Source organism: Fonsecaea multimorphosa, assembly GCF_000836435.1.
Source record: "Fonsecaea multimorphosa CBS 102226 unplaced genomic scaffold supercont1.31, whole genome shotgun sequence".
NCBI classification, from domain to species: Eukaryota; Fungi; Ascomycota; class Eurotiomycetes; order Chaetothyriales; family Herpotrichiellaceae; genus Fonsecaea; species Fonsecaea multimorphosa.
Genome location: NW_015971665.1, coordinates 208,925 through 236,503, shown reverse-complemented (window position 1 = coordinate 236,503; position 27,579 = coordinate 208,925). Strand labels below are relative to the sequence as shown.

The 27,579-nt window shown below is 52.9% G+C and overlaps 9 protein-coding genes across 9 annotated transcripts in view; 4 read left to right on the top strand and 5 right to left on the bottom strand.

Annotated features, from left to right (window-relative positions):
* The window catches only part of Z520_10614 (uncharacterized protein), a gene marked incomplete at both ends in the record, with an annotated part of 3,408 nt that extends 950 nt beyond the window's left edge, over positions 1–2,458 (bottom strand). Inside the window, 3 exons of the mRNA XM_016781106.1 lie at positions 36–1,158; positions 1,275–2,131; positions 2,191–2,458. Coding sequence (XP_016627831.1) covers positions 36–1,158; positions 1,275–2,131; positions 2,191–2,458 — 2,248 coding nt within the window. The remainder of the gene's footprint in view (positions 1–35; positions 1,159–1,274; positions 2,132–2,190) is intronic.
* Positions 2,459–2,774: 316 nt separating this feature from the next.
* On the top strand, positions 2,775–4,655 carry Z520_10613 (uncharacterized protein; the record flags this gene model as incomplete). The annotated part of the gene is made up of 3 exons (XM_016781105.1): positions 2,775–3,161; positions 3,211–3,716; positions 3,785–4,655. The coding sequence occupies 3 exons, from the start codon at positions 2,775–2,777 to the stop codon at positions 4,653–4,655; spliced, it is 1,764 nt and encodes a 587-aa protein (XP_016627830.1).
* An 899-nt stretch (positions 4,656–5,554) lies between these two features.
* Z520_10612 (uncharacterized protein) lies at positions 5,555–6,349 on the bottom strand (the record flags this gene model as incomplete). Its single annotated transcript, XM_016781104.1, has 1 exon — positions 5,555–6,349. The coding sequence occupies one exon, from the start codon at positions 6,347–6,349 to the stop codon at positions 5,555–5,557; it is 795 nt and encodes a 264-aa protein (XP_016627829.1).
* Positions 6,350–7,787: 1,438 nt separating this feature from the next.
* Positions 7,788–8,830, bottom strand: Z520_10611 (uncharacterized protein; the record flags this gene model as incomplete). The annotated part of the gene is made up of 3 exons (XM_016781103.1): positions 7,788–8,512; positions 8,566–8,743; positions 8,795–8,830. 3 exons carry the CDS (start codon positions 8,828–8,830, stop codon positions 7,788–7,790), a joined length of 939 nt encoding a protein of 312 aa, XP_016627828.1.
* A 732-nt stretch (positions 8,831–9,562) lies between these two features.
* On the top strand, positions 9,563–11,140 carry Z520_10610 (uncharacterized protein; the record flags this gene model as incomplete). The annotated part of the gene is made up of 1 exon (XM_016781102.1): positions 9,563–11,140. The coding sequence occupies one exon, from the start codon at positions 9,563–9,565 to the stop codon at positions 11,138–11,140; it is 1,578 nt and encodes a 525-aa protein (XP_016627827.1).
* Positions 11,141–11,745: 605 nt separating this feature from the next.
* Z520_10609 (uncharacterized protein) lies at positions 11,746–14,355 on the bottom strand (the record flags this gene model as incomplete). Its single annotated transcript, XM_016781101.1, has 1 exon — positions 11,746–14,355. The coding sequence occupies one exon, from the start codon at positions 14,353–14,355 to the stop codon at positions 11,746–11,748; it is 2,610 nt and encodes an 869-aa protein (XP_016627826.1).
* A 677-nt stretch (positions 14,356–15,032) lies between these two features.
* Positions 15,033–15,905, top strand: Z520_10608 (uncharacterized protein; the record flags this gene model as incomplete). The annotated part of the gene is made up of 1 exon (XM_016781100.1): positions 15,033–15,905. The coding sequence occupies one exon, from the start codon at positions 15,033–15,035 to the stop codon at positions 15,903–15,905; it is 873 nt and encodes a 290-aa protein (XP_016627825.1).
* Positions 15,906–17,231: 1,326 nt separating this feature from the next.
* Positions 17,232–17,995, top strand: Z520_10607 (uncharacterized protein; the record flags this gene model as incomplete). The annotated part of the gene is made up of 4 exons (XM_016781099.1): positions 17,232–17,348; positions 17,432–17,677; positions 17,753–17,826; positions 17,878–17,995. 4 exons carry the CDS (start codon positions 17,232–17,234, stop codon positions 17,993–17,995), a joined length of 555 nt encoding a protein of 184 aa, XP_016627824.1.
* Positions 17,996–21,035: 3,040 nt separating this feature from the next.
* Positions 21,036–23,448, bottom strand: Z520_10606 (uncharacterized protein; the record flags this gene model as incomplete). The annotated part of the gene is made up of 3 exons (XM_016781098.1): positions 21,036–22,110; positions 22,953–23,243; positions 23,393–23,448. 3 exons carry the CDS (start codon positions 23,446–23,448, stop codon positions 21,036–21,038), a joined length of 1,422 nt encoding a protein of 473 aa, XP_016627823.1.
* Between the last annotated feature and the right edge of the window lie 4,131 nt (positions 23,449–27,579).

Here is a 27,579-nt window from a genome sequence, read left to right as displayed (position 1 = left end):
TGCTTCAAGGAGCATCCGAACAGTACTCGAATCACCAGACCGTGATGCTGCCTGGAGAGAATTGCCATATGCTCCGCCGTGAGCATTGACATCGACCCCAGCCTCAAGTAGCAGTTTCACAACCGTATTGCTATTCTCCCATGCTGCTTCATACAGCGGTGTCTCACCCTTCTTATCTTGGCAGTTCGCATCCACTTTGCCGCTGGCGAGCAACAGTTTTACAACTGCTTGGTGCCCCTCCCCGGCCGCTATATGTAGTGGTGTCTTACCATTATGATCTTGCAAGTTCGCATCCGCTTGGCCACTGGCGAGTAAAAGTTTCACAGTCGCTTCGTTCCCAGATTTTGCCGCGAGGTGTAGCGGCGTCTTACCATCATTACATCGCGAGCTCACGGCCACTCGCCCAGTATCGAGTAACATCTTCACGATTTCTTCGTGCCCATTCTCTGCCGCATATGACAGTGGTGTAATCCCAGCGTCATCTTTGGAATCTACTTCCACATCACCAGTGCCGAGTAATATCTTCACGATTTCTTCGTGCCCATTCTCTGCCGCATAAGACAGTGCTGACTGGCCATTGGTATCCGACCCATTCACGTCTACTCCAGGATCGTTGAGGAATCCTTCCAGAAGCACCACATCGCCGGATTTTGCAGCGTCTATAAGGCGTTTTTCATATCTTTTTGGCTCAACGCCATCGTCGGCGCTTTCAGAGCTGCCATTCTTCTCCAGAAAGTCTAGCGCAGTGGAAAACAAAGAATCGCTTGATCTGGAACCTTGAGCTTGCCTGGAATTCTCGTCATTGTTGAGATTTCGTGGGACTGCAAAAGTTGCAAGCTGTTCCTGATGGAAGGCGATGTGATTGTGAAACCCCTTTTTGAAAGGCCCATTTGAATGGCAGAAAGGGCACGACTTTCTATCGTCGTCTAGAGTCGTCTCCGCTAAGTCCAGGAGGTTTTCGATCTCCTGCGCATCGAGGCCTTGGTGACAGGATGAAAAGTGTTGGAATAGGCTCTCTCTGGATTTGGAAATGAAGGATCTGTGTTCGAAGCATTTCCATACCCGACGGTGGAACAACCGCTCATGCTCAAGCCACGCATGGCGACTAGCATACATGCGGTCTGCATCTGGACATTCCTCATAGGTGCATACATATGGCTGGAGGTCTTGACGGATGTGCTCTCTAATATGCATTAGAAAGGTATTCGTAGCTTAGCAATGATCGAAAATACCCACTGCCAGGACTTCCCTTTTCCCTGGCGCGATGGACACACCACCCAGCAATATGGACAAACGAACTCCGACTTTTCGGCTGCATCCGTAGGAGGTAGAGGAAACTCTGGGGACTTTCCGTCTAAGTCGAACGCGGTGGTCGCATAAGAGATGACAGACTCTGTATCCAATTGATCATCTAGATTATTGTTATACCTAGAGAAATCGGTTCCTGACACGACTGTTTTCGACCCATTCAGTCGGATCAAATTGTCGGCGGTAGGGACTATGACATCGGGCTTGGAAGCAGGTTCTAGAGGCTTAACGAGGCTCGTGCTGTTTGAGACCATTCCCCGGAAGGCTGGTTCATCCACCTTCTGGGATAGCTTGAGGGCATGTTTCTGCCAATATTCAAAGTACCGTCTCCGATTGGTGATTGCTTTTGCCAGTCGATTTAGCAGGAAATCATCGCTATCCGTCAGATGGTAGTCGGTGTCCAACAAATCCACTATATCGTGATCGACAACTTGTGCATGTTCTGTTTCAAACTTCTGTGGCGGCGGGGGAAGACGCAAGAAATCCAGTACCGCTTTAACGTGCCGACGATCGAATATCGCATACGCTGAGAACAAATCTTTTCCTGTTTCTTCATCCTCGTCTTTCAATAGGAGAGCTTTCGGGGCAAGAGAACGGTATCTCGTGTTGCGGATCTTGAATGACAGCCTGTACAGATGCTCCATAACATCTTCGATCTCTCGCAATCTCTCGGTAAGTTCACCGGTATCCAGTTCACCGCTGGTGTCACTAATACTGCCAATGTCTTCATCATCATAGAGAGGGGCGTCTTCGTCACTCGATCTGAGGTCTGTGGGTAGAGTCTGATCGTACGGGAGGCGAACGCCGGTGGTTATCTCTGCGCCTGAAAGACCGTGCTTGCCTGAGCGAGAGGGTCCTCCACAGACAGGACATATAACTCACTCTTAGTCAGAGTTTCTTGTAGCTGCCCCAAGAATTTTAGGACAGCTCCGCGTAGAACCACCGAGTCTCGCAGCCGAGCATCAAGAGAGCTTCTGCCTCTCTGTAGAGCACCCAGATTGCCTGCCCAAATCTTGAAACGGGCATATTCCTTGTTGATTGCGCTTGGCGGCATCATCTTGGTAAATTCATCTGAAGACGTTGGCAAGGACTGTATGAGCTTGACGAAACACCTCAGGCAAGAGGCAGAGAGGGCGCCGATGTCGTCCATGGCGAGGACGCCGACCTGGCAACAGTGTTACATAACGCATTCAATAACGAGACCGACCGTGGGTAGAGAATGGGAGCACAGAGGATATACTTCGTGGCTTCTTCCGGTGAAGTCGTTTGAGTTCAGCAGTTCGCAGCCTAGCACGAAGGTTAGCGGGTGGAAGCGAGTCGCGGGGTCTATCGGCGGGCAGGTGAGCGGGGGTTTGTTTGAGCTTCGGCAGAGGCACAGAGCCGCACTGGTCCATCTCATCCATCGTCCATCTTGCCATTGTTGGCGTCGAGGTTTGAGTTGCGTTAGTCTTCCATCAGCTGCAAAAATGTCAGGAGTGGAAGCCGCCGGTCTCGTTCTCGGCGCCATTCCTCTCATCATATCCGCCCTCGAGCACTACGAGGATGTCGCTGCTCCCACAGTGGCATTCATGCATTGGAAACGATATCTGCGCAGGTTGGTCCAGGAGCTCTACATAATACGCGCCTCTTACGATCAAGCCATTCAACTCCTTCTGGCCCCCATTTCCGACCTCTCGAACCGAACCTTGATGATGGAAGATCCGCGAAGCCGATTGTGGAGGGAGGGAGACATCGCCAACAGTCTACGCGATAGATTAGGTGCGGTGTACGACCCATTTATACTTACTATTGATGAAATAGAAGAGATTCTGGTTGACATAGTCTCTTCACTCAATATCCCTGGGTCGCAGCAGGTTTGAACAGACCCTGTTGGCATGACCGACTCAAGGCTGACTGTTGCAGGTTGTCACAAGTCGCACCCTCTGGCCCGTCGTCTCTTCTAATTTACCGATCGCGAGCACTCCTAATCTTCGTATGAACTTTGAATTCAGACAGAGGATCAAATTTACAATGAAGAAGAATCGTGTCAAAACCTCACTAGAGCGCCTGGAGGCATGTACCAGCAGAATCGATGCCTGGGTCGCAAGAGCCGACAAGCTGCAGGAGGAAACTCCACAAAATCGTCTGAAGCTGAAGTTTTCTGCATCGCTAGACACCATTCAAGAGAACGCCAGCAAGATATATCGGGCAATTTCGCGAAACTGGTGCACCGACAAGCCAGTCCATGTCGCTCGCCTCCTACTCGAGCAACGCCTAGTGAGGTCCAAAAAGCGCAAGAGACCCTCACAACCAGCAAGTGTGAACGTGGTTGCGCAGGCAAGTTGCTTCGGGCTGAGTCTCCACGGAGACTGCTGCGCGTCCTCTGGGTGGTTGAATTCGGAAATCAGGATTGACGAACTTCCGTCGAGGTACAGAGTTTCGAGATTCGTTTCATTTTCTAGTCCTGAACCTGGATTCTGACGTAAATCTGGTACAGCCAGACGACTATTCGTGTGACCATATCGGTCCCCGGGACAGCCGCCGACGAGCCAATAAGTCTGCAAAGCATTACAAACTTTTGCAAAATCATCAGGGAACCCATTCATCCATTTGTGGGGTTTTCCCTGGATGATATGGGATGTTTGAAATCATACTCGTCAAAGGCGACTGTCGAGCATGTTCAACAATCCCTGTCTCTTGAGGATCTCCTGCCGCGGTTCAAGGACAAACTCCCGTACGAATCAGTGTACGGACTCGCCATCACCTTGGTTGCCTCGATTTTGCAGCTCAGCCAGACTCCCTGGCTGGAATCGAAATGGAGTAAGAAATGCATCTTGTTTTCGAGGGCCAGCGACAACCTGCCGTTGTCTGTTGACCTAAAATATCCCTATCTAGCCAACTCTTTTCATTGTGGTGAGTTGGGTCCTTATCTCAAGTTCTCAAGCATTGCAGCTGAATCAGGCAATCCGGCAGCTGGACATCAAAGACCCGATGATGCACCTGAAACCAATTCGAATTTACTTACCTTGGCAATCATGCTGCTTGAGATCAATTCAGGGCAGCCTGTGGAGCAGAGACGGCGAGATGCTCAAATGGCGACCACGCAAAGACGTCCAGACGGTCAAACGGCCAACACGCAGTCCAACGAGCACTCAGACCTCCAGCTAGCGGACAAATGGCTGAAGGAGGAAAAGTCTCGCGGAAGGATATCCTGCGCGTTCTCTCAGGCTATTCTGACGTGCTTACAAGACTACCTCAACCCCGACGCCAGTTTCGCGGACGAAGCCTACTGTGCCGCTTTCAAAGAGAAGGCACTGGTGCCGCTTGAAGAGGAGATGGAGTGCCTCCTTTACGGACCTCCAAGGTAAATCATTGCAGCTTAGGAGCCTTTTCGTCGCGACTCGATTGAAAAGCGCCGTATATACATACACATGGGGAATCCTCTGCCGCCGTGTCTTTTGGCTTTATCTTCTTGAGCAACAAGTTCACCTTTCCCTCCGTCCCAAGGGTCCATAGTCGGTTGCTTCTGGTTTTCTGTCTTCGGTTCATCCATGCCCTGCCTACTTTGACTCCTTTATTTTGATATCTTTCGTGGATTCTTTTCTTTATTATTTTGTATTTAATTTTCCCCGTTGCTATGGCATGCTGTGCTGCGCTGGGGATGTGTTTACGTACATAGATAACATAGGATTTGACGGTGTGTGTCACATCAAGTAGGGTGTGTCACGTCAATGGCGCATACAAGTACAGGGGGAAGATGTAATCCTCCTCCACCTCCATCAACCACCGCCACCACGATGTCGCGTGCCATCTTTCCTTATGCGTCCGATCTCGGGCCCAAACTGCCTTTCTTTTGGCTTGTCCCTTATTTTCTTTTCCCCCATCGATGCTTCTCAATCCCTCAATCCTCTATTCCAAATTCCACCTCTATTTTTGCTTTCATCCCCACCCCAAGAACGGAATTCTCATGAAACGTCAAGTGTGTCAACGATGGATGCCGTGGGCTCCAGGAGACCAAATACCAGATACCCTTTCCCGCTCCGATTTCCCCATGCGATCCATGCTGCGCTGGCGGCATATATGCAATCCCAACGCCAGAGCCGATCTCTGTGTGGCTCAAAATGCAATTTTCTATCCATTTCCGTGGTGCTTCCATGCTTCCCAAGTTTCTTTTCACCAGTTCTTTTCCACCAAAACAAGATTTTCATTCAACACGCGTTGATATCGTACATTCTCTCCGCCTCGTACTGCCTCTTCGCGTTCCGTGCTAGAAGGAAACTTGGCTTTTCGCCGGTTCCAGAAGTGTTTCGTGTTCCCTCGGGACCCGCTCGTGGAGATCGGTGACAGAGTCGTCGGTAGTCGTATAAGCCGTCTCCATGGTGTTGTTGGTGTAGATGGAAGATTTCGTCGAGTCACGGACTGGTTGTCTATAGACGCCGCCGACGTAGCCTCTTTCGATGGCGAGATGCTTCAGAGGAGAAGGGTCGAAACGAGCAATAAACACCTTGTCCAAATCACGTGACTTGGGCTTGGAATACCGTTCGTACTCCTCGATACAAGCCTCCAGGGTCCATCCCGTCACTTTACGGAATGCAGCCGTGATGCAACCGCTTCGGTGCTTGCCCTTGTTGCAGTGGATGAGCATGGGATAGTTTTGCGGATCCAGCATGAGTTCGACGACTTTGCAGACGACCGCGTCTGAGGTGTAGACCTCCGGGTCCTTGTTGGCGAGAATAGGGATGATGTAGTGAGTAATGCCGTGGGAAGTCATGAATTTGTGATACTCGACAGGAGGAGGTCCGGTAACCAGGGTCACAATGGTCTTGAGGCCCAGTTCGACAAGGGTCTCAAAATGTGCCAACTGGGGATAACTCGATCGATAGAGGCCAGGGGCAATGACTTGAAAGTTGACTGGACGTCCTGTCCCGTCTGGAGTAGGTGGCTGAGATTGGTCGAGTTGCAGGGTCTTGGACCCCAAGGACACGTCGAGAAGAGCCAGATCGGTTGCTACATGGTTCAAATCGACAAGTGAGCTGGCCATTTCCTGGTCTTTTTGGCTCATCTTGCGATTTCCGCAAATTGCTTCGACAGAGGGGGATGATTCGGCGGTTGGGGAGGGGTTTGTCGGTAAACGGGCAGGTCGTTGAAAGAGCCACGGAATGAAATTCTAGCAGCTGCGCGTTTCCTAGAGGTCAAGTTGGGAGATTAACGAGGCGAGCAGTCGATTTTAATAGTTGGCAAGGGAGGGATGAAGGAGCGAAGTGAGGAACAGTAGCTCTGGAGTGGCCTCTTATAACAACTTCAGCAGCTGAAGCGGGGTGGGAGGTGCGGACCGTTGAGAGGTGGTTAGATGGCCATCTTGTTGGATCGTGTACGCGTGCCAACGGATAGGCTGAGACAGAGTTCTTGGTCCGAAGGGGGAGGTCCTCCACAACAGCAGTGACTGTAGACGGATACTCTGATAGTAGCAGTTAAGGTTGCTTGGTCGAATCGGAGGAGAGGTTGGCGGTGTTATGTAGAGCGGACGAGGGAATTATCTGGACGGAAATCGGCCCTGACAAGGAGGCATATTGATTGGACGCATGGCGAGGATTGGTTCTGAAGAGCTCTGAGTGGAAAGCACTGCAGAAAGAATCATAGGCGGCATACTGTGGCAGACGACGACTGGTAGAGAAGAAGGAAATAAGGATGAGCGAGCGAGAATGAGATGGTGGTAGCGAAGTGGAAGAAAGAATGAAGTCGATCGACGAGGGAGAGAATTTCAGGGCGAAGAAAAACCAAGAGGCAGCAGGAAGTTGAGTTCCCGTTTCTGGCTTGGTAAGTTTGGCAACGAGCGTCACCGGCGTGAAGTGTGGGTGATGTGGGCGTGGTGGGCAATGGGGGCGTGGTGGTACGTGTGGTTTGATTGTGGTTCCAGGCACAGGACGTGGATTGGCGGCATCACTAGAGGGAGGCAGCCAGCGGGCGATGGGGAGGCGAGGAGAGGGAGAAGAGGATCTCGAGAGAGGTCAAGTGTTTCGTACCAAGCCGGGAGAATCGAGACTAATCGCTAATACTTGGGTAGGTTGCAACGAGCAAGTTCAAGGCGGAGAGGCGAAAAGTCGGGCAACGGCGAACGCGGAGACAAGAAGAGGATCGAGAGGGACGAGAGGACGAGGGGAACTAGAGGAACCAGAGGAACCAAAGGGACGAGAGGAGCGAAATTGACACGCTGGAAAAAGACGCGACGAATAATAATTAATTAATCAAACAGTTAATCAGAGTCAGTTTTGCTGCTGAATGGCACATGGGAAAAGTCGGCAAACCCAGGCGAGGGGCACGTGCGTGGCTGGCCGTTGCGTACCTCGCGAGCTCTCGAAGGAGTTCTCCGTCACGCGAGTCTAGAAGCCAGCCCAGCAACCCAGTCATCTACTCGTATGGGCACCTTTACCTCTTATTATCATCCCTCTTCAATTACTCTCTACTCCCTTCTTACCTAGGTACCTACTACTAGGTAGTAACTAGCATCCCAGTCCAAACATCTCGGTCGAATTCGTCCATGCCGCCTCACACACCTCTTCCACTCTGATCCCCTTCACTCCCGCAATCACGTGCGCCACCTGCCCTATCGTCGCCGACTCGTTGCGTCCCTTGACCATCATCCCCTTCTGCCACTTTTCCTTCTTCACTGCCTTGGGCATCACTGGCCCATCTTTCAGGTATTGCGAGGAAGCATGCGACGCCCGTATCTCACACCATGGTCCATCGGTCTCGATTTGCAAACGATCCAAGGGCACTGCTTTGACCACCTCCAGGTTTTCGGCGGTCTTCATGCTGCAGCCATTGATGCCGATGTCAAACCCAAGCTTGACCAGGCTCTCCATTTCCGGTATGGTGCCCGTAAAGCTGTGTACCAGTCCCCGTTTGGGTAGCTTGTCTAAGCGTGCGCCGAGGATTCTTTCAAAGTCTTCGCTGCATGCTCGTGAATGTAGGAACAGGGGCAGCTGCATCTCTTCGGCCAGATCTAGCTGCAGTTCGAAATATTTGAGTTGCACATCTTTGGGGGATAGGAACAATCGGTCATAGTCCAGCCCGATTTCCCCAAAGGCTACCGCGTGGCCACTCTCTTTTGCTTCGAGAGTCAGGGCACGAAGTTCTTGGATCAGTGCACTTGGCCCGCCCTTGTAATTGTCAAAGTCCTGCGTCGAGCATGGATGTACTCCAATGGTGGCAAAACAAGTGCCAGCTGGAAAAGAGTCAGGGGGGGACGACAATGTCCACAAGATCCTCGTTACATACGGTACTGTTTCGCGAGCTCAACGGCATGCTGAGACTCTTTCAGGCTGGAGCCCGTGACCATCAACTTGGTGCAGCCGATATTTAGCGCTCGTTGAACAACGTCGTCCAAATCATCCTCATGCGCTCTCTTCCCGTGGTAGACTCCTCGGAAGACTGGGTCTCCAAGATTGATGCCGACCTGGGTCTGTCAGCCTCGACAATGACACATCCCTCTCATCCAGCTACGCACGTCTGCGTACCTCAAGGGTGTCGTATTGTTCGCCATGGTGGCGTAACTGGTTACCCTTTTCTGCCAAAGACTGCCGCGGGTCCTACCGAGCCATCCCTCGGATCTTGGTACTGTGACAAGATTCAGCCAAGTGCCAATGCCACGACTCGACGGACGCAACACTTACCCACAAGACTTGCACAAGCCCAAAGAGGAGTCGCCGACAAGGCTGACGGTTTCAGGGGACGAGAGAAGCTACAGCTGAAAGCAGCCTGTAACCGCAATAGCATCAGACTAGCTGCGACGGCTTGTGACGGCCGCAGGCACAAGACCTGACCGTTAGTTGGAGTGTTCGAGGTGCAGTGCTCCAAGGGGACAGAACTCCGGCCACCAGAAAATCAGCCAAAACTTCTCTCGGCATCAACTCCGCCGAAACCCGACGCTCACGTGAACTAGGTATTAATCGGCCTTTTCTGCTCCTCCTCCAATTTCCCTTCACAATATTCCCACTCTCCGCACCGGCCTTGACACCGACAGCCTCCCGTCAAGGTTGTATCGTCCATGGTATCGAGCTAGACCAGCTCAGCAGGTGGCTAAAATGGTCCCTATCGGCCTCACTTACGGATAAAATACCTTCACGGGATGGAGTAAAGTGCTGGAGTAAAGTGACTTGTATGGGGATTCATCGTGGAGGTGAGAGTCCTATATAACCAGCGTCTCAAAAGTTGTCTCTCCCCGTGATCCAACACACAGGATCGCATAGACGTCGAATCCTAACACTGTTCTCAAATGGCACAACGCAAGATCTCGGTATCAGAGATCTCGTCCCACAACACCGACACCGACTGCTGGATAGTTGTGGATAACCAGGTATGGGACATCACCAAATTCGCCCCCGAACACCCCGGCGGTCCTGGCATAATATACAAGTATGCCGGTCGAGACGCCACCCAGGCATACAATGAAATCCACTCGCCGGCAATAATCAGAAACAACCTGCCAGCAGACGCCCTCAAGGGAGTGTTGGACAGATCCACAATCACCGAAGAATGGTCCAAACCTCTTCCCACCGAGACACCTCAAGCCAAATCTGCTTCGAGCTCAGACAAGCCCCCGTTGGATTCTCTGATAAATGCTCACGACTTCGAAATCGCCGCCCGAAACACCGCCACCGCGAAGACATGGGCGTTTTACTCCTCCGCGGCCAACGACCTAATAACGCGAGATCTCAATGCCAGTCTCTTCAACCGCGTGCTCTTCCGCCCACGCGTAATGCGCCGCGTGGACAAGATCAACACGGAAACCAGCATCTTGGGCTACCCCGTTTCTTTCCCACTGATGATCTCCCCCGCGGCGATGGCGCGCTTGATCCATCCAGACGGCGAACTCGCCATCGCACGGGCCGCAAAGGAGAAGCACATTGTGCAATGCATCTCCAACAACGCCAGCTACTCTGCCAGCGAAATCGTCTCCCAACCTGCCGTTTCGGACTATCCGTTTTTCTTCCAGCTGTACGTCAACCGGGAGCGGCACAAATCCGAACAGCTCCTCCGCAAGATCCACCAGCACAAGAACGTCCGCGCGATCTTCGTGACGACTGATGCGGCTGCCGCGGGGAAGAGGGAGGCGGACGAGCGCGTCAAAGCCGATGAGTCGATCCAAAACCCAATGATGACCACCAACGCCAAGAACGACAAGAAAGGGGGCGGCTACGGCCGGCTGATGGGCAGTTTCATCGACCCGAACCTGAACTGGGACGACATCGCCTGGCTGCGGTCTCAAACCAAACTGCCCCTCTTGTTGAAAGGGATCATGTCCGCCGACGACGTGCGACTGGCCCTGGACCACGGTCTCGAGGGCGTCGTCCTATCAAACCACGGCGGAAGGAACCTCGACACCTCCCCACCCGCGCTGCTGGTCCTGCTCGAAATCCACGCGCGGTACCCGGAAATCATCACGCAGCACCACCCTGCCTCCCCCACCGTGGCTTCAGGCCAATCTCGACCGTTCAGCATCTTCGTGGATGGCGGCATCCGGCGCGGCACCGACATCCTCAAGTGCGTCTGCCTGGGCGCCGTGGCCGCGGGGATCGGACGGCCCGCCCTCTTCGCCACGGGCTACGGCCAGGACGGCGTGGAGCAGCTGATCGACATCCTGAGGGACGAGTTCGAAGTCGCCATGCGCAACATCGGCGTCACCACCCTCCAAGAGTGCGGTCCGCAATACGTCAACACGGGCGCCATTGACGCCCTGGTCATGAAGCGCCGCGACCATCCCTACGCGGTGTCCTGGGGGAGCCAACAAGACTCGCACACCAGCGTGGCCAGGAACAGCCTGTTCGGCACAGGCAGAGAGAGTAAACTGTAAGCAGCCAGCACACTCCGGATCGACCGAGGTCAAGCGCCAAAAGGGGTAACAAGAAATGAATTGTTGTCTCGAGAGAAAAAGACTCGAAACGAGATTGAAACTCGCTGAAGGTGGATGATGGCTCGATATTAGCTACATTCAGTTGCTCACCTTTAGGTGATGGTTGCTACGGCTTGAGTTTTGTCTATCATGTATATACCTCGCGGATACAGATATAGACAGTAGACACGTATACCTGGATATAGAAAGAGGATCTAGACTCTAGAGCCAGCACGACGTGCAGCATGTGTGGCAGGTGGTGAAGCACTGACTACTCCCCAATTTTCTGGCGTGAGAAGTGTCGACAGATGTCGGCCTCGCCTAGAGAAGTAGATGGACTGTAGGTAGATGTATGGTTCGCATGTACATTCATTTTACTAGCCCATCCGACTTTGCTAGCTACCTATCTACCTAGTTATAATAATAATAATATAGGCAGGCCCTGAGAGATAGACGGATGTGATCACCCCTCGCAAAGTTGGATCTGCACCTCGTACGAGGCAGTTCCGAGCTTATTTCAAACATGTGATTGAAGCCAATCATTCAATCAGTGACCCAAGATTCCTTCACAAAGGCGGACCATACCGATCACAATTCCTCAGACATCGCCTCAACACCCGAACCACCGCGGCCTGGTCGTTGGGCTCGCGCGAGCGCCACAGCGGACGGACCGAGTCCCAGATCGCTTCGACCTGCTGGCGCGACCCCGTGGCGTTGGCGTAGGCGCGCAGCAGCCAGCAGACCAGCGGGCGCGTGGCTTCGACCTGATACCGCGAGGTGAAGGGGATAGGGGGCACGTCACGGCCGTCTTCGGCGTCGGCCTCCGAATGATGAGAGGAGTCTGTCGTCGTCGTCGCCTCAGAAGCGTCTGGAAAGGTTGTTGATGATGTGTCGTTGTTGCGGGCTCCCGTCCTAGTTCTAGGCGATTCGGTGTCTGGTAAATCCGCTTCTGGGTCAATATTGATGGTTTCCTCGATAGTATCCTCGGATGTAAAGCCATCGTGAAGCTTGTTGCTTGACGGAGCAATTGCCCGGGTTGGCGACGGCAGCACATATTCTCCTTCCTCTTGGTCTAATTTTCGCTCTCCCAATGGGTAATAGGTGTTCTGATCATGTGGTGGCGGTTCCTTCGTAGACCGAGAAAAGGGATACCGGATGAGAGGTTCTCGCTTCTCTCTCTCCTCGTCAAAGAGCTCGGCGTGGATCCTTTCGATGTGTTTCCTCCGCTCTCTAGGAAACGCGGCGAGGTCGAGGACAAAGTCGTCCCATTCGCTCATGCGTTTGAATGCTTTTTGTTCTCCACGTACAGATTGCTCCCCTTCTTCAGAGATTTCATTGATGATGTCGATCGAAGGCAGTGTGTGGTGATCGGATTTCGTCTGCCTTGCGCGCCTGCGAGCCATTTGACCTTCTCGGATGTCTTTGCGACAAGCTTCCCAGGCCAGATTTAGCCGGTGTAGATTCCAAGTCGCATGCGGGTTCCTTGTGGCACCATGGAGAGCAAACCCCTTGAACAGCAGTTGGTAGTGAATGCTCTGCAAGGGCAGACCGAATACCTCGGACATTTCGTTGATCAACACTGTGATTCGATTGAGGTTTCCAGATACATTTGCATGGTAAGAGATCATAGTCCGAAAGGTTGTGTGGTCTGGTCTCAAAGGCATCAACTCTTGTGCCTCCTTGTGATGCTCCGGCAGAAGGTGTTTCAATCTGCGCGCAAAGAGCAACACTCGCCTTAGAGAGTTGGCTGCCAGCTCGCGGTGGATCAGCTCCGGTCCTGGGCCTGGGTACTGTCGGTATGATGCTATTGTGCCGTCACTTCGCACTTCTCGACGCGTATTGATATGAAGACTCTTCATCCGCTCGTATATTTGCTCTGCCGCCGCCGGTTCTTGAGCGTTGAATAGCGCTGCCATGACGCAATTCAGCACAAGGGTGTCGACAATTTCCCCGGCATCGACAAAATCGCGGTAAGCTTTTCGAACAGCATCTCCGTCGCCTCGTAGCCCATGATAATAGATAACGCTGACACGACCAAGCCTATTGAGATGAAGACCTCGATCATGCATCTCTTTCAGGATCATCTGAGCCAGTGGATATTTGTTGGCCCTCACTGCAATGTCAAAGAGAATGTTGAAAGTGACATTGTGAGCCTGTACGCCAGCTTCCTGTTCCATTTGCCTCCACAGCCGCAGCGCGGCGTTGAGTTCCGAGTCTGTCACTTTGGAGAAAGACCTGCCAGCCAAATATATAGCAGACGCCCATTCCGACCTTGCGATCGGCAGATTGGCCTTTTGCATGTCGTCAATCAGGGACAGGTACCTTATCATTGACTTTTCGGACTTCTGCCAGGGGGTTGACATGCGTTGTAGAAACAATCTGATTGTCCCTTTGGGAAGAAAAGCCACACCTGGTTGTGGCAGCCCCTTGTAAGCTCTGAATAGTGCTGCATTTGAGGAGTGATTGTCAAGAAGCAGATCGACAAAGGCTTTGAAGGCAGAAATCTCGCGCAGCTGCTTTGATTTGAGCATCTTCTCTACCTCCTTGAGAGGCGACTCGTAACCTTCATCATCCGCATAAAATTCCGCATACGCTTGCGGCGGCGCAAAGTCTTCAGAAAGCTTAAACACGTAGTCTTCCAGGACTTTCGGCGTCGGAGACGAGTGAGGCGATTCCGGGTCGAAACGATTGCTGTGAGAAAAGAAATAGAGATCCACCAAATTCTTGTAGTCATCTTTTGACAGCACAACCGCCGGCTGCTTCGAGACCACGGGTGTCAATGCTGTGGCATGTTCTGATGTGGGAGGCTTCTTGTGTATTGAGCTGTTCAGGCTGGCCTTGGCCTCGGCCAGCTTTCCCTCGAGATCTCTTACAGACTTCAAAAGGGTCATTTGTTCCTCAAGCAGGCGCTGTGACAGCTCAGGCTCATCCTGCTTTGCTTGTTCGTCCTTTCCTAGCCTCACTTTCTCGTGCAATGTGTTCAGATCATCGAAGAAGGCGGCCGGCAGTCGGCTATTTTGCGCAAATTCGAGTGTATTGGAATCAAAGAAATCCCACGTATTGGCCCTGCTCTTGCGCCGACTTCTTGGAGCCGTCGATTGTGCGGGTCTATCCAGGGTTTCAAGTCGACTTTGGCTGAACCCATTGCTGAAGCTGCGATATTGGCCACTGATCATGTTCTTTCCTTTCTCTTGCCCGTCTCCATGCCTCGAGCGGTTCTGTCTCCGGCAGGCGGAAGTAGAGAGTGCTAGTTGACGACGCCTCGAGGAGCATTCTCCTGCACGCGATAGCCAGCTATGAAAAGTCGATTCCACGGCTTTGGCATTGACCCCTCCAAAGTAGCCTCTGCTCTGTCCACATATCGAGCGCTTTGAAGCAACGGTAGCGCGAAGCCGAATCGTAGGGACGAGGAAGTCGCATATCGAGAAACTGTTACGTGCTATTGGCGTCGCATTCGGAAAGCTTCTGCATCCGAGAAACTTGGAGGATTGATGCATATGCCTGGGAACATATTGTCAACTCTTCATCATCGGCTTGAAAGAAGCGGATAATCTTTTCGAGGCGCTTGAAGAAGACATTGTCGATGGACGCTCGCGGTTGAGATTCCCGAAATGGGGATCTTGGGAAACTTGTCCACTAGCGTGGCATTTTCGCCGCAGCTTCGAAATTCAATGGAGATTCAGGTTATCCTGCAACCAAGCTGGCAGGCTGGCTACATCGCCGGAGACGACAAGAGAATTGCAGTTTCGCTTTCTCGAGACACGGGACTAATCTTTGAGACGCTCCTGCTCCTTGCGACTCCCGACTCCTCATACCTGACGGATCGTGAACCTGGTTGTCAAGCTGCGCAATCATGGGCCGATTAAACCTCACTGCCATCAACGTCCGCAAGACCGCGCTGGCCAGAGTCAAGGCCAAACAAATCCCTTCGGTACCCATCTGGGTCGATATCGTGCACGATGTCCCGCCAGCACAGATTCTCGTCCGCCAGCAGCCTGTCAGGCATCCCCTGACAAAAGTCCGCACTCGAACTCTCCCCAGCGGAAAACCAGAACAATACGCGCAAATCACTGAACCTAAGAGACCCAAGTCAGCGAAAGCTCGCCATGTCTTCACTCCCAAACCACTGCATTACGAGGAGGATTCATTACGAAAAACCTTTTATAGCGATCATCCCTGGGAGCTCGCGCGGCCCCGAGTCATCGTCGAGACATCGGGAGAACAATACAAAAATGCAGATTGGTCAAAAGGCCTCGTCCAACCTGGAATCCCGCTATCTGGCGAATGTGTGGTGCAACGACAACTCTGGCTGCTGGAAAACGTCCCAGATATCACTGTCCCGCAGGCCTACGACATCGCACGGAAAGAGTTCTATACGCTGCGCCGGCGTCAAGAGAGAAGGGACAGGATCGCAGCTGAAGAGGCGAAACACATGGGCGCTCGGTTTGGGAAGTCGGCCTTGCAGATCAGCATGGGCATTGAGAATGCAATGTACAATGATTGGGAGAGATGGAGCCGGCAGGTGGTCTTTGAGCAGACGTCAAGAGCTGCGGCTTTTGAAGGCACAGTCGCTAGTGCTGAGGACGAGGCTTTGAAGGACAATGTGTTGGAAGAAGGCACAACCCAACCGCAGCAGCCAGGTGGTCGGCCTGCGATTGGGGCTGCGGTGTTTGCTCAGCAAGCGCAGTTGGATTCTCGTATATCAAGGCGTCCAGGTACTTTATAGGAGGTCAGATGTATGTTGCTTAAGAGGAACGGGGTTTCAACAAATGTGTCATAGTATCTCAACCGCAGGGCAGGCATCGTCCTCCTACCTGGACATGAATATTCTCGGCGCAAGATTTGCTACACAACCTTTCGGTACGGCTTGACTTGGCGCAAACCAGCATCAAATGGAACGTCCTACTCTTCTTATTGCTCCGCTCAATGCTGTCCTCCCAAACGCATCCACGACGGCTATTTACATCTGCTATCCAACCTTTACAGTCTTCGAGGCTTCATAGACCCAGATGGACTGCGTTCCTGTTCACGAAACCCACAACTCGGCAAGGAATAGTGTGTCTCCAGCGGAAGGGCTGGCCTCATCCCAGTTCACAATGGTCGCTGGGCAGAACTCTGAGGGAGCCCGAAGAGGTGCAGTTGAGTCGTCGTCCCTGGGTCTGGGAATTCCAACTCAGTATTCAAGCAGGTGAAGAGATATTTGGTCCAGCGAGCAGATGTATCGCCCCAAGATCGCGACCTACTGGAGGACCCCGATCATGAACCCTCCACCTGACACGGCGGTGGGGTGGTTGTCGAGAGACTACAACCCCATGTTCGATCTCGTGTTTTCCATGCAAGCATCGGGACTTTGCCCGCTTGAAGACGGCCTCTGATCTGCAAGTCGTCCTGGTTAGTCTAGTGGTTGCTCAACCTTGGGCGCCGTTGCCTGTAATGCCGGGGCTGCAGATGGTATCCTTGAAGCAGAGAGTCTTATCTTATAAGAGAATTGAAAGGTCGAGACCGTGGGTAGCCAGCCCAAGACTATGTCCATGTTCGTTCGCAAGGCTGCTATGATGCCCACTTGCAAATCTGATCTAGATGTCTTTTTGATCTTTCTGATACCTCATCGACGGTTTGCCCCAGATTTAGGGAATCCTGTTCCTATCGATAACGATTGCTTGGTGTGACTTGGCGATACGCACATGGACCTACAGGTGATCAACAAGGTCTGGAAATACAATAGCAGGCAAAGCACCGGCAGCTGGCCTCCGATAGGAATGCTCTTCAAGTAACAAATAATCCAGAGATGCAATAAGACGTGCAATCTGCCAGTGTATGAGCGCGGGAGGAACTACTTGGCCAAAAACAGTTAGTTCAAATTGGTGGGAAGAGCAGCAAGATAGCAATCCCAAGAATGGAAGAAACGACTCGAACTTCAGGTTCGTCTTGATCCGTCGCCCTCCTCGACTTCCTGCTCAGTTCCTTCTCCTTTCCGTCATCGACATAGCCTTGGTCGGAACATCTGGAAAGACTCCAATCGCTGCAGGGACTTTGTCTTCTTACCATCACCATGTCATTGCCCTTCCCGAATGTCTACCATCTCCGAACAGTAGCTGAGGCTTCTTCCAAGGCCTGCTATGTGTGTCACAAACCTTCGACCAAGGTGCTGATCACGCCTGACAACAAAGTAAGCGTCCTTCTTCATTTCCGAGCAGATTCAGTCTTTTGAGTATGTTCTGTGACCATCACCATACCAACTGGTCTTGTCAGGATTTCTTCTATATCTGTGTTTCCCACTTGACCGACAGAGGATTTGCTTCCCCTGTGGTAGACGCCGAGGCGGAAGCTGCAAAGAAGAAAAAGGAATGGATGGACAAAGAAATCGAGAAGATCAAGCAGGAATACGAGGAGAAGCAGCGCAAAAAGAAGGCAAAGAAAAAAGCCAAAGACGACGACAAAGGCAAGAAGAAGGACGAGGATGATGACGACAAGGCTGAGAAAGAAAGGGATGAAAAGGTCTGTATTGTCTTACTGATGATCGCACTCACATTCGTCCTTGACGCTAATGTCGCGAGTGTTTGTACCTCGTAGATCAAAGCCATACAGGCTGGTGCTAGTACCAGCGACAAACCGGAAGATATTCCTCGCGTGTATGCCCTGCACAAGTGAGTCATTCCTTCCTCCCAGCCACCTACCTTCTTGACTGATGGTAAAAGAAATTTTTATCAAATGCGAATCGACCGATTGCGAAACTTGGAGGTTGCAAAACGGCAGCAACAGCGCCTGAAAGACCCCAATTTCTTCCCGGCAACGCCGAAGGGCGATATCTCCTGACCCAACGCCAAATTGATACCCATCCATGCTAAACACTCGTCTCAATTCGTTTCTTTCTTCAAATCGTCAGGAATGGGGCACCCCAGTAACTCGAAATATGCTGGCTTGACGGCGAGCTGAAGCTTGTATCTGGGACTAAGGTGATCACTCAACACTCGCCAATAGCTTGCCACCAACGCTGTCGCCTATGCTGGTGCATTCTGCACTTTGAAAACCTGCATAACTGGTGCATACTTGTCTGCAGTCTGCTACAAAGCTCAAGGCCGCTCCGGATTTAAAACTAGTTGCCCTTGTCAGCACTAGCATCCAGGTGTGCGGAAGCTCATCCCGCTGGTGGAGCCGATAATATTGCGTCGTCTGCGTTCAGCCATGCTCAGATGTCAGCAGAGAGTCAGCGACCATAAATTTTCTGTCTCCAATAGTGGATCGGGATGGGAACAATGTCGAGGAAACTCAGGTATTTCAGCCTTTGTCGTGACGACACGTGGTTGAGTTCCACATCTGTCGCTCGCAAGGTGCATACAAACACGAGCTCGCGTGGTGCAGTTCGTGTTCACTCGAGGCGAGGAAAAGCAGTCCGAAGAGGCCCTGCTCGACGTCAATACGACGATCCCGCTCTTGCAGTTGGGCCTCCCACCGAGCAAATCCGCTCCACCAATCTGGCCCGTTCAGGAGCTCACTTGCCCATATTATGCCATATCCGGCCACCGTCGGCTATGAATGTGCGCTCAACATGGTCGAAACCTGAATCCCGCAATTTGCACTGCTCGAGGGCCACAGATCCATAGCATGTTGGCATCGGGCAAGAAAACGCGCGATTGGACACCTGCTTCAACGTTCTATATCTATCCCTATGCGGAGACCGAGTTCTAGATGGCAAGCGAGATCCTTTGCTTGGCCTGCCAGGCCTTTCCATGTTTGGGGTAATGTTGGGGGATCGGTCTTTGGACGTTTCCCGGCCTAAGCTTTTTGAGTTCTTACGAGGCTGAACTTCAATTACGTCCAACAAAACACGTTGTTTGCCCGGCCCTACCCGTGTCAACTACATGTCACACACTTCCGACAGGGTGGACCTCTCTTTCTGCCAATCCATCACGGCTCATACTCTCGAATTCAATCCCAGGCCAGAATCTGGAGTTTCGATAAGCGAGCTGTTGGCACGTGGACCATCACAATAGACGGAGTGTTTCCGATTGTCGCTCACTCGGAGTTCGGGCGGGCTTTGATTGTCATCGTTCTCCAGGGTTGGAGTGGATCGAGTCTTGGGATGTTCACACCCAGAAAAACAGTTGCAGATCTGACTTTCGGGGTGCCCGACTGTTCGAGTCAGCAAAGCGGGTTCGAGCTGCAGTCTTTACGAGCTCAAAGCCGGTTTGAAGACCATGAAACACGTCAAGCTAAGAACTGGGCTAAGGCAGTCAAAGCTTGCACCCTAATACTCATTCTTCAAGCTTTGTGCCCCATGTCAGCATCGAAGGATTTGGCATGCTTGGTGGATCAATAAAGTATGCAACCACGCGCCTGCCAAAGCAGCCACTCTTGCGGAGGAGAGGTTTCCCTAGTCCCTGAGGTCGTGAAGCAACGGTTGGCGGCAAATGAGCATGACCGTCCCTCAGAACTGCTCCATCTACTCCGTACCAAACTAGCGAAGGTGGCCCTGTAAGGCTGAAACCTACGGGGACCAACGCCTTCATCGATGGGGCCTTCATGAGAAGGCTGACGCGGAGGATCCCGAGAACGGCGACCACGGTTCGACTTGCAGCTTTCTCTCAAGAGTAGTATACTCCCTCATGGCTCACGCGGGAAAAGACCAGACGACCTTACTCAGTTCTCTCTGGACCCCATTGCGGAGATCCCACTCGCATTGACCACACGTTGACGGGGTGTGGCACACCGGAATAGGACATTGGAACATTTCGGTCGCCGTCAAAGATCCTTTGTCCAATGCATTCCCTGATGCATTTGTCAGCCATAACAGCCTCCTATTCGCGCGAGCTGAGGTCGGGACAACTCATCACCGAGCAGGCACAGCAGCAATACGACTCAGGACAAGGTCAGAGTGCAACTGGCTCCCCTGGAACTGACCTAGCAAGGGTGCATTGAGGGTCTGTCAAAGGCGGTAGGTGGTTTGCAAACGCCAATCGGGAAGGTGGTCAACACAACATCAATGTGCTTACTCGTGCGATCCTGACAGAAAACCAATTGACCAGGAACTAGACGGTGTGGGTGTCTTTTCCGCCAATCTCGAAGAGGCAAAGAGCGCTTCAGTCCCCCTCGCGAGAACGATTCCAACTACCAATTCGAACATAAAGCAACTTCCTCTGCTGGTAAGCGGAACGAGGTCTTGGGCGTGCAGCTCGGAACGTCCCACGACGTGCATCTTAGAGCCCTCATTCTCACAGTGCCGGGGGAGCCAAGTAAAAAAAGAAATCTTTTCGCAGAGGAACGAAGATGGCCCGTCAACGGTTTGGCTGTCCTGCATGGATCCATGGACGTCATCATGCTTGGGGCTAATGCTTCACCACCGCGCCCTTCGACCGTTGGCACTGATGGATACCGTTGAGCGTCAAGCATCGGCAAGCTTCCAGAAACCCTGTCAACACTAGGCGACCTTGTCCTCTATCAGCCGTCCGGATCCGACCACAAGTCGCATCATGAGGGGTGGGTCTCAGCTGCCCTTGTGCAGGTGGGATAACAACAAATTTGGAAGTTCAACCGTTAGTAACAGGTGCCCGACGGGCATATTGTTTGAAGTCCAGAGAACGTCGGGAAAGTCAATTGTTCATCAACTTGGTGCGGGAATGAGCGGCACCTTTCCCCCGTCGCCTGGAATTGTCTTCGGCCCAGAAACGCCAGGGGGCGCATTTTGGACTTCGATGTGTACGCACTTAGCGTGGATTCAGCCTTGTCGTCTAAACAACACATAGCCAATCCGACGCTTGTGTATTGCCCGTCGCTGATCCAACCATATTGCAGAAACGGAAAATCCCAAAGGATCAAATGTGGTCTTTGATCGACATCACGCTCAACTCGAGCATCGTCACAAGTTTCCATTCCCCGCCCTTCTCATCCCAGGAGGAAATCTCACCGCGCTGTCGAAGACTGCTTTCTTACCACCTCCATTTCCGGGTCCTGGTTCCTGTCCTGGCGCTGATCCCCCTCCTTCTCCTCCTCTTGATGAGCTTCCTTCACGAATGCGCACCTCGTCCACCTTGCCCTTGGCCAATCCGAACCCGGGCGTCACCCACCCTCCACAACTGCAGCGCAGGCCCTGCCATGCAAACTTGCCGATGTTCGCCCCGCACCGCTGCGTCGGACATGTCAGTCGGCCGTCCAACTGTCCCTGAGACAGGACGGGCCTCATCCACGACAGAGGGTGGAGGAAGATGTGCGCGCAGGGGTCCCCTCCAACCGCCGCCGAGGGGTCGCGGTGTGGAGGTGGTTTGTGAGGCAGGATGAAGCTGGATTTGGCGAGCAGGCGCCTGCATTTCCGGCACTTGATTTCCACGTTGGCGGGTAGGGGAGGCGCCGGTGAAGGTGACGAGAGAGTGATGTCCGGGTTCAGGATCTCGGTCGGCTCGTCGTTGTCCGGGTTCAGCAAGGTAAGACTCTGCACCCTGTCGCTAAGGGGGTCGTTGTTGCCCGCTACACTGGACGAACTTTGAGAACCGTCTTCCTGGCTGTTCTCGTCGTCTTCCTCGTCCCGAAAACTGATATGGTCCATCTCCGGCGCCCGATTTTCGCTCAGCGCGTCCAGCACGTTCCGTGAGTTCATCCATCGTCGGTAGATTTTGTGGCTTTCAAGTTGCTCCTGGGTGTTCGGGCAGCCCATGGCCTCGTACATGCGGAGTTGCTTGATAAACCCGGAATTTGGTTCCACTTGGGGACGGCCTTCGCGAACCAAGGCAAGGGCCGAATCAACTGTCAGCGGCGTGGGGGGTAGGGAGACCATGTCCGGTGCGGGTGCGGATGACGTTGACGACGATGAAGTGTTTGTGGCATCTTGAGTTTTGGGGTTGGTTTGAGATTGTTGGTTGACGATGTTTGCTGTTTGGCGAGAGTGCCAGAGAAGGTATGCTATGACGATGGTCGCAGAGCGGGAGACGCCCATTGCACTGGTGGACGCATGTTAGCTATCACAGAAGTTTCTTGTAAACATCAAAAACCTGCGCGCAACACGTAATTGTAATGGGAAGCTTTTGACGGCGGCAGGGAGGTGGTAGTCTTTGGGACACAGTCAAAGCAATCTTCCTCACGTGTCAGGTTGATTAAAGGCGACGAGGAGCATTCCATGGAAGATGTCTCCCGGGAGTTCCAGTTGGAGACACTGTGCTTCTTTGTTGCAATCGTTACACCCCCTGCCCCTTTCCAGAGAGCCTTGCGGCACGAAGACGTTATCACGTGATTCGACGGCCGAGAATTCCAAGGATTCAAGTTGGTCGGCGCTGCTGATGCTTGTCGAGCTGAACGATGTCGTAGTCTGAAAAGAGAGTTTTCTCTCACATGCTTTGTTGGTCAGTTGGGCGTACAGGTCCAGCCCTGATCTAGACTGGCGGTTCGGGCTGTGGTGCTTCAGCGTGGCAAACCCGAGATTCGGCCAAGCCGGCCAAACGCAAACCTTGGCATTTGGTGGAGGACGCGTGGTCTGTTCTGGCCAACGTACAACACAGACGAGTTTCAAAAAGTACAGTCGGCGAAGCCGAGTCTGTGCTCTGCAAAAGGTGCTTTTACGAGATGTGGACCAGGATCCCCGCTTCTTGGTGACTATGGTCGCCGCCGAGGGCGAGCGAGTGAATTCGGCCAGGACAACAGATGACGCCAGACAACACAACACCAGGCACGCGTGCACGAACCCAGGTTTCAGTGCCCTGTGAGGCAGATTTGCGCAAGGAAGACATAGGATGCGCGATGGCCAGAAGTCAGGAGAAGAGGAGAAGATGAGGAGAAGATGACCTACCAGTGCACAAGAACTCCGCCCGGGATCGGGTCGATGGAGCCATCTTTGAGGGGGGTACCAGAGGCATCAAATTGATTGGACCTCGAGTCCTTCAAACCCTCGTGAATGAAGGCATTGCTCCGGGGGAAATAGGACAGAATGTTCGAGTCATAGACATCGTCCAGAGGGATGTGCAGGTGCTGAAACCCGCGAAGCGAGGCCCAGTCTTTTTGGAATTTCCAGTCCAACACCGAAACGACATGAGTGATATTGGAGCCCTGGAGGATCTTGGGGCGACGCAAGGCTTGAAATCTGACCGGAGCTTGTCAATAGGTGTCATCGGAACTCCCCTTTGATTTCTGCATTGGTTTGACTTGGGACCCGAAGAAACCGGTCGACAACAGCCGCCGTGTTCCAAGTACCAGTCACGCACGGATAGGACATTCAACTGGACCACGTACCCATCAATGTACAAGTTGTAGCCTGGGACCTTGCTGGGCAGGGTTGGGATGTCCATGTTGGCACTCAGGATACGCCGCTCAGATGATGGACGGACTCGGGACCCAGATAGGGAAGAAGAACCGGCCAAGGCCAGCCGTCTCGATGCAAAGGGAAATTAGCGGTGAGGGAACAGTGACCACAGTGTGGATTGTGAAATGATGTTTTTTTGCCTTTCAGGCGAGTGGGCGAGGGTTGTGTGATTTGCAGTTTCGATTCGTCGTTGTGGCTATTGTCACTCTTGATGGGGATGAGATTTTTTTCTCCCTGTCTTGAAACGTGTAGACTCAAATTGAGTAATGCAGGCACGACAAAAGATTGGTTCGTACGAATTAGGCCCTGGCGGTGGTGGCCTTGACTTATGGAAGCCTTGAAGCCTTGAAGCCCTGATGCCCGGGAAGGTGAAGGGAAAGAAAAATGAAATGAGCCTCGGCTAATGCCAAGACTGAGGTAGGCGTCGAGGCGTCACCAGGGCCACTCGGTTCGAGTACCAAGAATGGGAAAGAGCACTCAGCACATTTTCATTTTCACTTCCATTTCACTTCACTTTCACCTCACCTCTGTTTGGTCTTGTTCTCTACTTTGCAGGGTGGCCAGATAGGAATCCAGTGTAGGGGAGTGTAGAAAATAATCTGAGAAGCTCGGTACTTGGTAGTAGTCTGAGAACTGAGAATGGTACCTAGTAGTACCCTCTATAACCTGTGGCGTAGAATACGTGGCTGGTGAGTTGAACGGAAAGTGATCTGCAATAGAATAATTACAATGTAAGTACTACCCGGCAGAGCGATGAGGGGCACCAGCGAAAGAAGTGGCCGAGGTTCAAGACTATCGTATGATGGCGAGGCGGGCAGTGACTCTTTGACATCCTTTGTGTCGTCAGTCCAACAGAGAAGCTGGTTTGAACACCCACCAACGAGCAAACCACAACCACATCAACACATGGTCTCTGTGTCATCAGGCCTCTTGGATTTTGCTTAGCAACCATATCAAAACTCCTTCACAAAACGATTCCTTCCAGACTCCTGTTCCGAGCCGGCATCCGGCCCTGCCTCATGGATCATGTCATTGTCTCCACCGGTAGGGACCCGGCCCACCGTCTTCCCCGAATGGGATCGCAAGCGACGTTTGATGAATCTTCTGGAAAAAGGCACTAGCGATGTTTTCTGCAGCTTGTCGGTCTGGGATTTTGGAAGCTCGGGAGAGAATGGTGGGATTGGAATGAGGGTGGGTTGTTCTGGTACCTGATGGAAATCCCCACATGGCCCAATGGATCGAATCCGCGGGCTGGTCAGTGGTGATCCTTGTTGGGCGTACCAGTCACTCTACCGCCTAGGCCACTACTATCACTAGGGCCCTTGTTCTTCCGCCGCCATTATTGATCTGAGATACGACATCAGTTTGGGCCACTCGCAATTGTCTCCCCCGGTTTCGTCCAGACCCGCTCCTTTCATCCACTCTCCAAGACTCAAGAGGGCCCCAAGAGGGTCCCAAGAGGTGGCTTCTCGCATCTCAATCGGCCCTATGTCCCTGTCTGGCTTCTTGCTCCGAAGCCAGGCGCCGTTTCGAGGCAGATGCACAGATGCGAAGAACGTCTCCCTGCACAGGCTTCTTGCACCATTATCTGCTTGGAAACTTCACCCACAGCCGATTGCCCATTCAGGCCACAGGCTGGAGAAGTTGATCAAACTGACCCTCTCCATGGCTAATCACACCGTTTCAGTTGCCTAACTGCCAGCCTTGTCGGCTACCAAGGCTTCACTCCTGAATCTGGTACCCCTACCCGATCGAGTTTATGCAAAATCCCTGGTGTCATCCTTGCCAACCATAACAGAACTATCAATCGAATACGAAGGACTACCTCCGTCCACACCATTGTCTACAGGGCACGAGGTACCATCCAAAGATCTCGAGCCCTAGGGGAGCAATCAATCCCTAGCAGAAGGAATTCGTTCTACTGGTAGGGGAGAGACAAAACAGACCACGCTTTCATGCAGAATCTGATCATGTTGCGGCCCTTGCTTTCACCGAGTATTCTGGTGCCACCTCATCGGAATGGTTGGATGGCGTCCCATCAGCCTTTGTGAACGCCGCTGGTCCAATAGAATAGACCAAAGCCAGCAATCTACCGAGGTATGAAGTACACTGTGAGCGGTACAGGGTATACCACCCACCCTGCAAAAGGGATCAGCAACAATGGTCTTGACTAATCCTTGGGGGGAAGAGAGGCACCCAGGGGTGACACTGTGGGTGACCGTGGGCTTTAGGGGGGCATCACAGGCCATTTTTCGTAGGGCAGAGTAAACCGAAGGTAGGGCTACGTCTTGGTGTGCCCATGATGCAGATCCGGATGGAATACTGCCAGGGCAGAGGATACGGGGAGGACTGAGTCTCGCGTTGCAGACCAAGTCCCGGCCTCACATGCATGCGCGAAATGGACGCTAGGCGTCAAGGGACGCCACACAGAAGCAGAGCCTGTCGCTCGAGTCAGTAGCGGTACACCCATGTCGACCATCAGACTCGGCATTGCCCACCCATCGTTGAGGCCAGGGTCAAATGACACTTCCTCTTCCAAGCATCCTCTACCGGGCCCATTCTTCGTGTTTGATACCTCTGAGAAGGGTGGCTGCCAACACACAGGCCCCGAAGGAGGGACCGTGTCGAACTTGTGAGCCGTTAGCTCCCGCTTGACGGGGTGGTGCTAGGATTATTCACAGTGCCCTGGTCAGCGTGGCCGCGGGACCTATGACGTGAAGGCGAAAACGAGCCCTCGTACCCGCAGGTATCGGGGCGACCAGAAGCCTTGGGCCCAGGGCTGCATTGGAGCTAGACCGTCCAAGGTGAATGCTCTACATGCACGAACCCATCGAGAAAAACCTTGTTGCCGCAGAAGACGAGGCATAATCGATATGCGCGCCGCACAAACTTTGGTGCACATTTGGAGCTCCCTGGCCCCATGGCTTCCAGGGTGCCATAGTACACGAGATTCTTGGAAGGTTGCGGGAAGGGAAGATCAGTCTGCAAATATGTTGGCGCTCGAGATCTTGTCCGTTTGTGGAAAGCGATGGCTGGGCCGTACGAAGGACAGGAAACGCATCTCGCATCACCCTAGCTAATTTTGCAAAACGCAAACAACGCCACCCAGGCCATGGAACCCGCGTTTTCCGGGATTCTAGGCATAAGGCTTCAGCTGCAACCGAGTCCAGAGCGGCGGCCGGTCGAGGTGGACCGAAGGAAGAGTAACACCAACCATGTCTCTCTACCAATTGTAGTTTCATGGTAAGATCAGACTCAGAGCATGATGAATGGGTGATGGGTGATGGGTGAAAGGGTTGTGGTGGTGGTGGTGATGCTGATGATGATGATGATGATGCGATGCTGGGATGATGGGGCACAGACGATGCCGTGCTGTCCGACTCTGAGTATTCGTGTCCCGGTGTGTCACGGTCTCCCTCCAATCATCATACAAATGGCCCACCACCGAACTTAACGCCTGCGAATCATTCCCTACGGCCATCAGCTTGCCTTACAGACCCCCAGAGCACAACACCCTTGGGCCGGGCTGAGGTCGAGTGGTCGAGTGGTCGAGAGTTTCATAGGGCTACTTTCTCCTCAATTAGGTCCCACCACTAAGCGGCCAGCAGCTTTTGGCGGGGCATTCCAGCCTAGCCACTCGTAGTAGGCGACTATCACCCAGCGTTGCAGGGGCCTCGCTCGCTCGCTCCCTCTCTTGCTCTTCCCACGCCTTTACTTAGTTCCGTGGACGACTCGGTCCTAGTGTCGTGTCTCAGTAGGTACGAGCAACAACTTCGATCCCAGGCGCCCTGGCCTGGTAGGCTCGCCCTATCGGGTGCCCACTTGGACTCTGGAGTCTCCATTATCACCCATATTACCGCCTGGGGGGGGCACGAGGTCAGCCCATGCCGCCTTTCTCCCTCACCTTCCTCATCAGCCACTACCCAACCTAGCAAGGTTTAGTATCAGCCATTCTGCCCTGCTTATTGCTGAAGGGGGGCTCAGCGAGCCGCGTGAGTGTCTGTGCGTGGCTCATCATGCGCACAAATAGCAAAAGCGCAAGGGATCAGAAGACTTCGTATGGTACGTACAAGAGTACGTAGGTCAACAAGGGCAAACCGAGGGTAAAATGTTGCTG